This window comes from Carassius auratus, unplaced genomic scaffold (assembly GCF_003368295.1).
Source record: "Carassius auratus strain Wakin unplaced genomic scaffold, ASM336829v1 scaf_tig00000254, whole genome shotgun sequence".
Classification (NCBI taxonomy): Eukaryota; Metazoa; Chordata; class Actinopteri; order Cypriniformes; family Cyprinidae; genus Carassius; species Carassius auratus.
Genome location: NW_020523286.1, coordinates 595,735 through 605,836, shown reverse-complemented (window position 1 = coordinate 605,836; position 10,102 = coordinate 595,735). Strand labels below are relative to the sequence as shown.

The 10,102-nt window shown below is 37.5% G+C and overlaps 1 protein-coding gene across 2 annotated transcripts; it reads right to left on the bottom strand.

The window, feature by feature from the left end:
* Positions 1-1,357: 1,357 nt before the first annotated feature.
* LOC113068878 (short-chain dehydrogenase/reductase 3) lies at positions 1,358-9,956 on the bottom strand. 2 transcript variants are annotated; one of them, XM_026241763.1, is made up of 6 exons: positions 8,901-9,079; positions 6,715-6,858; positions 5,774-5,893; positions 4,809-5,047; positions 4,597-4,722; positions 1,358-4,466 (listed from the first exon to the last, which is right to left on the bottom strand). In XM_026241763.1, the coding sequence occupies exons 2-6, from the start codon at positions 6,799-6,801 to the stop codon at positions 4,382-4,384; spliced, it is 657 nt and encodes a 218-aa protein (XP_026097548.1). In that variant the 5' UTR covers positions 6,802-6,858; positions 8,901-9,079; the 3' UTR covers positions 1,358-4,381. The 2 variants fall into 2 exon arrangements, with proteins under 2 accessions (XP_026097548.1, XP_026097547.1); XM_026241762.1 differs by lacking the exon at positions 8,901-9,079 and adding an exon at positions 9,552-9,956 and having other exon boundaries at positions 1,361-4,466.
* Positions 9,957-10,102: the final 146 nt, after the last annotated feature.

Sequence of the window (10,102 nt, the reverse complement as noted above, 5' to 3'; positions counted from 1 at the left end):
TGCTACCAAAAATTAGACACTATTAATGTTTTCTATTTTAGAGAATTATCTTCCTCGTTTATCTTAACTGTGTACATATACCGCAGTCGTAAAAAATATATATTTTTATTTTTAACTTATGTGATAGCGCCTCTGAAAACAATAATGATAATATGAACAGTACAGAAATATTGATATGTTGTTGAATACAGCCCTACAAAGCTGGTTTTCTCTATAATTGCACAAAAATAGTGTATATTTAATTTGTTTTAAAGCTAAATAAAAGTTATTATTTAACAAAAACTTTTTTCTACCATTTACAATACAATAATGCATTCATAACTATCAAATAGATTATGTAAATTACATAAAAATGTTAAAATAAATATTATAAAATATATATAAATAAAGTAGTGGTCCCCTGGAGTTGTGTCGCTGGTGTTGCCGTTTAACGAAAATAATTTATTTTTAAATAAATATCACACTGATGACATCACTTGACTTCCTTCCTCCTATTTCCTGAAGATCTATGAAGAAAGACCCATGTTTAGTCCACTGTCTCTTTTCAGTTATCAGAAATGTTCTCATTTATCTCATGATTTCATATTAAGCTTTTAGTTGAAGTCACTGGCATGACCTACTTTAATGTTAGGGAATTGTAAAAACAAAAACTAGAACATAAATTGATTAAACTACTTAATTTAGTGAATATACCATGATTGACAATGTGTACCTTGCACCAAACATTTTGTAAAATGCATTTTTCTTGAAAACTGTCCCTGGTGTTACCTTCCTTATGGGTAACACCAGTGAAGATCAGTTTATGTTTATGTTCTTTTACTAACTGCTTTCACTAAATGCCAAATGTAACAATGTAATCTCATCTAATAATTATAGTTTAAGAATAAGGATCTTTGGTCTAATGGTTGCCACTGGTGATTCATTGTGTCACTGGTGTTATCATTTTTTTTTTTTTTTTTCTATCACATTAAATACAATGAGTCACATGTCGCATGATAATTTTACTTCCTTTGAATTTTGCTTTACTCAAGAGTTCAGAGATTATATCATTTCTTGTTTATATATATATATATATATATATATATATATATATATATATATATATAAACATCATTCAATCACACTTTTAAAAATAAATAAAACATAATCTCCTAATTTGTAACATTATCATTATTGTTCTGTAACTCTGATTACATGTGCTGAAAAAAAAATCCAGAAATAATACTTCATAAAAACTTACTTCGCTAATACTTAAGTTAACACCAGTGGGAAAAATATATATTATATATAAAATATATAAAATTATAAAATTATATATATAAGTCCTATAGTTTAACTTTTAAATCATTTTTTTAGCATCTTTAACAATGTTTGCTCATACCTTTTTAATTTAAGTCTCCATTTCTGCGGCTGACAATCACATGCTGCTTGCTGCAGTTATTTGCACAGGGTACAAAATGGCGGGGAGCCGCAAACTGGTTAGTTGACGCATGTTTGTTATCGGGAGATATAAAAAAAACGGTAATTTGCTTCCAATGGTAAATTCAGTTGACAGTAAAACAGTAATTTATATGTATCAAATGTATTTAAAATGAGATCATCTCTGGCATTATACACAAGATTTCTTTAACATTACATTTTTAAAAGAGGTTTCTTTTAGTCAAACATGGCTGCATTTTCAAGCTCTTTGCCTACGTCCCATTGTGTCCCTAAATTCTGTTGGTACTTTTAAATATTTAAGACAGATAGTGTGGATATGCACATTGGGATGCAGGGACTGTCTACTGTACATTCTTCTTCTTGACTACCATTGAGATGTCAGATCAATGGACTCTTCCCTTATGTTGACACACTCATTGGTTAAAGATGGATGTGCAGTGGCCACACAACCCTACCCTGCTTGGATTAATAACACTGAAAAGGACAATGCTATTGCTATCATTTAGCATTCATGCACTGCATAGACGTAAGTGTGCTTTTGTTAATGAGATGCTGTCATCAGAAACACATGGGTTCAAACAAACAACTACAATATGTGGTAACACAGACCAGTCTGACGAAATCTGGTTCAAATATGATCTCACAAACCTGTGAAAGCTAATGGCATATGTTCAACATCCCTGAAGTTATCTATTACGATAGGGACGAGTTACCATGTGCCCTACAAATTCTCCTAGTACCCATTCCTACTACTTTTCCACCTGTGCTGGGTGCCTGGGTCACATTAAACAGTTATTTTTTCTGGGCAAAGGGTTCATCACAGGGTGAGCTGTCTGTCCAACAACCTACTCAGATTTATCTACTATTTGGCTAACCTTGCTCTGAACTCACCCCCTGAGATTTGAGCTGACTTCTCCAACACACATGCACTCCATGACACAGTTTCATGTCCTGATCCCACTCTCAACAGTGTCCATCATTGCCGTTAGGCATGCCAAGACTCATTCTTCAGATTTTGTCATTTGTGTTATACAACATTTTGGGTGATTATTCCCACAGCGTACATTATTTATTTTATATAGTTCATCAGAAAGTAACTTTTCCTTTCAGCCACAAAGCAACTGCAGTGTGTAAAATGAAGAATGTGATGTGAATTGGTAATCACATAATTGTAATAGCGGCTTCGTGCCTGTTGTATGTCAGTTTCGGTCCCCAGTGTGCTTTGATAACACTCTATTGTCTTCTAATACCGCAGCAGGGATGCACTGCATGGAAAAATTTGAGGGAGAGACGCTGAAAAAAAAAACATCTGCCTGTAGATTTGATTTTATGAGGTTACAGTCTTAGATCTTGCATCCAATTTGGCAAATCGAGGCGTAGGAGAAAATTGTGAACAGGCACTGCATTACCTACCCATCTGTTTGGTGCGATACAGCTGCACCGACAGCGAACCTCAGCAGTTCAGCTAGGTGTGAGTGACAAAGCTGAATAAAATGACAAGTTCTAGATTCATCTATAAGTCTTCCAGTGGCTGACCCCTCTCCAGTGTGCTTTCCTGTTTAGCGGAGTTAGTGTTATGACAACCCTGCCCACAGTGAGCTCACGATTGGCTGGCCTGCAGCGGTGGAATGCTGACCATGAAATGCCTGTGAGTTTTGGCAGAGACAGAACAAGCACACTGCCAGGGACTGACACTTCCCTGTTTTCAAACCAACATGAACACCCACAAAATAACACTCACCGTGGTTTTTTTAAGCTCAAATACTGTTTATTTCAAGTTGACCGTAATATGAAGATAGACATGCTGGAATTACTTTAAACAAGTCCCATAAGGCAAAAGAATATACATTTTTTAACCTGACCAAAATATATTTCTAATATATGTGGTAAACAGTACTGCTTAAATAAAAAATGAATATATTTAGTTTAAACCAAAATACATACTTTGAGAAAGAACATTCACTTCCAATCTTAACTTTTTTTTATTATGTTTCGGACAGTATTACATTTGGATTGAAATATATAGAATGGCCAAAAGATAAATGAGAAAACAGCTCAAACGTAATATTGAAATTGGATGTTTATGTGAATATTTTTTATATCAGCAACTTAAAAAATATAAATATTTGAAAAATATATACATTTGCCGTATGTGGTTGAAGACTTGACTTTTGACTTACAAAAATGTTCTTAAAATCAGTGAAAATCTATAAAACTCCCAAGTCACACCTTACAAGGGCAAACAGGCCCTGATGAAAACCTCAGAGCATTGTAAAATTATTAAAGGGATAGTTCAACCAAAACTTTTATTTACCTCACGATTTACTCAGCCTCAGTGTATATGACGTTCTTCTTTCAGACAAAATTATGAATGTTATAATGAATGTTGCTTGAGATTCTGAAGCCAAATAAAGTGCATCCATCCATCATAGAAAGTGCTCCACACTGCTCCAGGGGATTAATAAAGCCATTCGGAAGCAAATCGATACGTTTGTGTAAGCAAAATATCCATATTTAAAACTTTACATACCATAATCTCTAGCTTTCATTAACTGTCGTACTTGAGTTCAGAAGAGAGTGGCACTAGGATGGCTTGATGGGGAGTAAATCATGGGGTCATTTTCATTTTTGGGTAAACTATCCCTTTAATCGTAACAGTCTGTGCTCCTTACTATCACATTATCCAAAGAACGCATTCACCTACATGCCTGTGTGCAGTCCAGTATATGGCAACAAATCCAAATCTATCCACATAAAACTCGCAGACATAACAGTTCCTGGAAAAAACAAAGGCATCTCGATATGCTGTTCCAATGACCCTTTCACAGTCTATAATTTTTTTGCGTCCACAAAGCAACAGATTGGTGTTCCTGGACGTAGTGCTTGCTTTGCATTAAAAAAATGGTTTTGAGGATTTTTCACAGTCACACTGCTTCTAAGTTTATGTCCGTCCTTTGAATGTGTTCATACAGGTGTAGCTTCCTGAGAACTTATGGATCTCTTCCAGGGCAGCCTGGGGCAAAAGACTGTGAAGAAATCAAGAAGTTAGGTGCAGCCAATTGAAATATCTAATATATAATGCATAGAATAATGAATAATCTTTTATGTAATACAGAATGGTGAATCAAAATGTTCCTACAACAGGGATAGTCTCACCTCTTAAGGATGACTAGAAAGTGCATGGTCCATGGCAGGACAACAAAGGCAGTGTTGGTCCTTACAGCTTCTACAGTGCGTTCGGCCACCATCTCAGGATTCAGAGGAGGAAACAGCTTAGGGAACCTAAAACATGTATTCATTTAATAATTGACAACTTTTTTTTTTTTTTAACTAGGTCTTTATGTTTATCAGCCCCAGCAGCTCATTACCTAACTCTCATGCCCTGGAACATCTCTGTGTCAGTATGGAAGGGAAGCACCGTGGAGCAGCCCACTCCTGGACAGTCCAGCAGGCCTAGCGTCAGGCTCTCCATGAAGGCATAAGACGAGGCCTTGGATGTGCAGTAGTCGATGGCTCCAGGGATGGAGGAGAGGGAGAGAATGGAGTTAATGCACACCACGTGGCCGTTGCAGAGCTCCAGCATGCGAGGCAGAAATGCTTTCGTGGTCTGTGGGGGAGACAGACACAATTACACATTGTTCTGTTCCCTCAACCATCTTCTGGAAAATCCAACAATAACAATGAAAGCTTCAGAACTTCGGGGTCGGGAATGTGTTAATTGTCTAGTATTCTCTAGACTACCTTTAGTGAAAGTCAACAAGCATATTTGACCGGCTCAGCAGAAATATGAGCCCACATTTAGTGTTTCATCTCAAGTCATATGATGGCTCCTCTGCAAAACTCTATGTAAAACTGGCATTCAGAAAACGCCATGTGTTTGAGATTAGAGCAACAATATATTACAGCAATCCTCAGCATGAGCTACTACTGCAACTAAAGTCTCCAATGATCAGCTCTTGTTCTCATTGACTTTGAATGTGTGTAGCCTAAATCAGTCCATTTTCTTCTAAATGTTTAACTTTACCTATTCCACCAGTTCTTTTAGTACCATTCGCTTTTGTTTGTGAATCTCTCTTGTATTTTTGTCTCTGACTCTTCTATGCGAGGAATGCGGTGTTACTTTTTCTCTTTTGGCAAAAACATGCTTAAATGATGAGGAACGCTTCCAAGAATTACAGCATGCCAAGTGACTTAACGTTAAGTAACTGAAAAATGTTCTGCAAAACACAAAGGAGTATCTAGAGTTCATGTTAGGTTCAAAGCAGGGTTACTGCACTACAACGAATTGAGCATTTGAGCAGCAAATAAGTTAAGATATTGATTCGTTTCTTACCCAGAACTGTCCAAGTGTGTTTATGTGCTGGGTTTTCAGGAGTGCGTCATCGTCACTGTCCATAAGAGTTTTTCCATGGACAACAGCTGCATTATTGACAAGAATGGTGACATCCCCGACCTGTGTGAGACCACATCGCATCCATTTAGAGCCTAATTTACTGTGTGGATAAGTAAAATTGTAATATTTTGGTTCCATGGAAAATAAAAGATTATTAATTATTACATTCACATTTAATCATTTGGCAGATCCTTTTATCCAAGGTGACTTACAAATGAGGAAAATGGATGCAAACAAAATAAAAAAAAAGAGCAATGATATGCAAGTGCTATAACAAGTCTCAGTTAGCTTAATGCAGCACATGGAGCAAGTTCTTTTTTTTTTTGGTCAATTAGAAAATAAAATAAGAAAATATAGAAAACAGAATACCAAAAGATTAGAGAAGCTAGTGATATTAAATGAATAGAGTGCAAGTCTAAAAGGACCAAGTTTAGAATTAAATCGAATTAGAATTGAGAGTGCTAGAGTTAGAGTGTCTAATAAAGATGCAGGAGATGTGTTTTTAAAGAAGGCTAAGGACTCAGCTGCTCGGAAATGATTATTATGTAAAATATTATGTAAATTATGTACATTATGTAAAATAAATATAAATAATATAAATAATGCAATTATTTAATTTAGAAAACAACATAAACAAGGGTCCCACAGACAAAAAAGCACTAGCCTATAAAAAGTATGGGAGTCTTCGGCATTAAAATACTTGAAAATCCTTAGCCTAGACCCTAGCAGCCACAAAGGGGGTGCTAGAGAGCACCATTCTGAAATCTTAAATGACAAAACAAGACACCTTACAGTCTTGTGGATGTATGTTTGAGACGGGGTCACTATATAAACTCCTTTTATTGATCTCTTGAGACAAGGAAAGAAGGGTTTAAAGATACCTTTTCCCTGAGCACTTTGGCTTGCTGGTACACTTCCTCTCTGTTGCCCACGTCGCACACAAAGTAATGGCACTCTGTTCCAGTCATGGAGATCTCCTCACATGTCTCTTTTAAACATTTCTCCGTGCGGCCCCACAAAATCACCTGAGGGAGGAAAGTCATGATTGGTGTAAAGAACATCCAGAACATCATTTACACTTTTCGACAACAGAAGGAGATTTTTACATTGTAAGCTGAGGGACAACTCTCTTTAACTCTGTGATGTATAATGCATGATTGCTACACATTGATGTATAGGTTGAGCTTTCTAAGGAGTTACTGAATGAAGTATTTCCTTATCATTGTACACGAGGTTTTAGGGAGAGCCAGTGAGAGTGATAGAGGACAGGGTCAGGCTGTGTAGGTCGGTTAACTCTCTGGCTATTAGATCCATCACTCAGCAAGGTCAGCGAGAGGTAATGAACACAAGGATGAGTCCATCCCCTCCCCATCCTGTCAATCTCAATCCACCTCATAAACAAACATACACACATAAAACAGTCACATGTTCTGACCTTCTGAGCAACCCTTCACTATTCAAAGCCTCTCAAGGGAGAGCATTAGTGTGGGGGAATCTCACATAACCTGTCAAGAACAGAACAAATTTATTTTATTTTATTTTTATTTTTTTTGCATTGTGACAGTACAAAACATTTAAATTAAATTAAATTAAATTAAATTAAATTAAATCAAATCATATCTTACAACCCTACGTAGAACAAGTGTAAAATAAAAAAGAATAAAAAATTAAATAAAATAATCCACCTAGGGTATTTCCATGCTTGCGCCTCTGGTAACCCTACATAGGAAAACTGGAAAACTCCTTTATATAAAATATAATTTTGAGAGGGACAGAGTGAAATAGGGCAAGCAAACAACAGATGTGCTTTCTTATGTGACATACTGCCTGACTCATGTCCCACCTAATGTCACAAAGAGCACATGGTGAGTGTCCCATTATCAGTAAAATTCAAGCAACAGAGCCACTGGGAGACATGGGCAGGGGCAGCCTAACACCCCTCATTAGTGCTGGCCCAGAGGGGTCAGGCATGGGCCAAAGCCCAGCTGGGAGTATAGGAGTGCCAGCCCCTATTCACCTTCACCTTCCCACCTTTATACCTCATCCTTCACCATTTACATAAACTTTGTAGAACCTCATAATTCTAAATGTACATTTGTGAATATTATAATTCTGTTCAAGGATTTTAAACTCACAGACTAATGCAGTAGATTAGGGAAATAAAACACATATTTGAGGCCCAACTTGTGTCTGCTTGACTTGACTTTCATACACAGCTTCAGCTCCGTTGGCTTTCTGTTTGACTCTGTTCCTCTGGGATTCAGCCGTAAGCAGCCCACACAATAACACAAATGACATCATCAGCCCTGCTCTGCGAATCTGGCTGACCTGCCAGTGAACTTGGTTGTGGTAACCAATCTGTAAGGTGCTTCTCTGCCTACGACACCCCCTTGCAAATGATCCATTCGCACACCTATACATGTTGGGTGCACATTCACACACATGACTGCAGCACACACACTTCCACTCCCTCACATGGACAGTATTATTAATATTGTATTCCTGACACTTATTGCTTGTGCTTTTACTGGTGTTACTCTATTACTGGGAAGAGTGATATAGTAAGTATAGCTCAGTTTTATATTCATTAACAATAATCATAATAAACAAGATGATTTAGTTACAGTTCATCATGTATGACTGGGTATAGTTTGAACTTCCCTGGAAGGTTAAAGAGTCACACATGATTTGAGTTCAACAAAACAGTCGTGCCTGTCAGCAGCCCATTGTTGGGCAACTGTAAGAACATAAAGGCTTAGGAAACACCTGTGTTTGTACGCAGGAGGAATATGAAACAGAACTCAAGGCTTCAGATGAGGGCAGCAACAGGTCACACTGCTTTCTGTTGACTGCGCTGACTGGAAAGCCATGCTGTGCCCCATCAGGACAAACTCAGCTATTTCAAAGTGTATTTACACAACCAAAAAGGTGTTTACTGCAATGTGAATAAATCAGATAAACACAACCCTTACTGGTTTTGTTTGGTTGTCAGTAATGCTGAAATAATAAACAAGCCGATCAATTATGTTACAGAAAAATGTCCTAAGTTAACGTTAACGTTACTCACATTTGGAAGTTTGTGAGCTGATTCTTTTTCTTTCTCACTTTAAAACGTAGGCCCAATGTGTGAGTATTGTAGGAGTGCTGTGAATTTTTATAACCTAATCCATGTCAGCAAGTGAGCAACTTTGAAAGCGATATTTAAACCGGCGTTTTTTCACCTCTCCACATACGTTACCAGTAACTTAGACGCTAACGAACAGAAGAGACATTCGCCAGAGGTGGTAACCATAACAACAGTACGCCGCGTGCGCGCTTTCCGTTACGGCGGGTTACGTCGATAAATAACCTCGTTATATTTAATTTTATTATGTGTCTATCCAAATGTATAACATAACTTTATTGTTCTGTTAAAAAAAGTTTTGTAGATGAATACGCTTGTTTAGCTTATCGCGTTAGTGGCGCCAAATTACAATTTGTGTTGCGCGAGACTAACCTCAGATTGCGCTTTGGAACTTACATTTCGCAATACACATTACATACCAATACAAAAAGATTTTTTTATATATAAAACTTCTTTAAAAAAAGCTCAGATATATTTTCTATATGCGGTCCTTGATTAAGACTGAAATAAGCACTCAATTTATTTTATTCTATTTTAAATTAAAGAGCATGATGAATTGCGTTTAAACGAATAAAAACGCTAACGCAGCCTTACCTTTCTTGCTCCTTGTTTGGCGAACTCTTTAGCCAGGTGACGGCCGATTCCTCTTCCTCCTCCAGTGATGAGGACCACATCAGTGCCCAGATCTCTGCGCTTCTGGCGCGTAAACAAACGCACGATCGCCCTTAACAAGCAAAAGAAGATCTGGAGAGGAAAAAGCAACGCGCATCCCAGCACCTTCATCTCCATCATGACTTTCAGATAGTCCGATCTTTCTATCGGTTTTGTGGAATAAAACAAGCCTGCAAGAAGCGAATTTGCTTGTCACTTGTCAGCTGTCAAAATGCACGCTGAAGTTCTTCTCTGAGTAACGGTAAATGCGTCCAGCTCTCCTGGTCTGAAGAAGAAAGTCCCTTAAAGTGCGAGTGGGTCATCAGCTTGCCAAATGTCTTGCCTACCTACGAATGAAGAACTGTCACACGTGAGAGCTCTCTCTCTCTCTCTCTCTCTCTCTCTTTCTCTCTCTCTCTCTCTGTGTGTGTGTGTGTGTCGATAAAGTGCGTGGAGAACGGTATAACATATCAGCCAGTCTCCGTGCGCTTTAT

What these genes read in the sequence shown, in the direction of transcription:
- LOC113068878 (XM_026241762.1), bottom strand. Translation starts at nt 9,749, where the DNA reads ATGATGGAGATGAAGGTGCTGGGATGCGCGTTGCTTTTTCCTCTCCAG. An exon ending in CCAAAGTGCTCAGGGAAAAG is followed by an intron (nt 5,894 to 6,714) that starts GTATCTTTAAAC and finishes GGTCTCACACAG; the next exon opens with GTCGGGGATGTCACCATTCT. An exon ending in TTCCAGGGCATGAGAGTTAG is followed by an intron (nt 4,723 to 4,808) that starts GTAATGAGCTGC and finishes TACATGTTTTAG; the next exon opens with GTTCCCTAAGCTGTTTCCTC.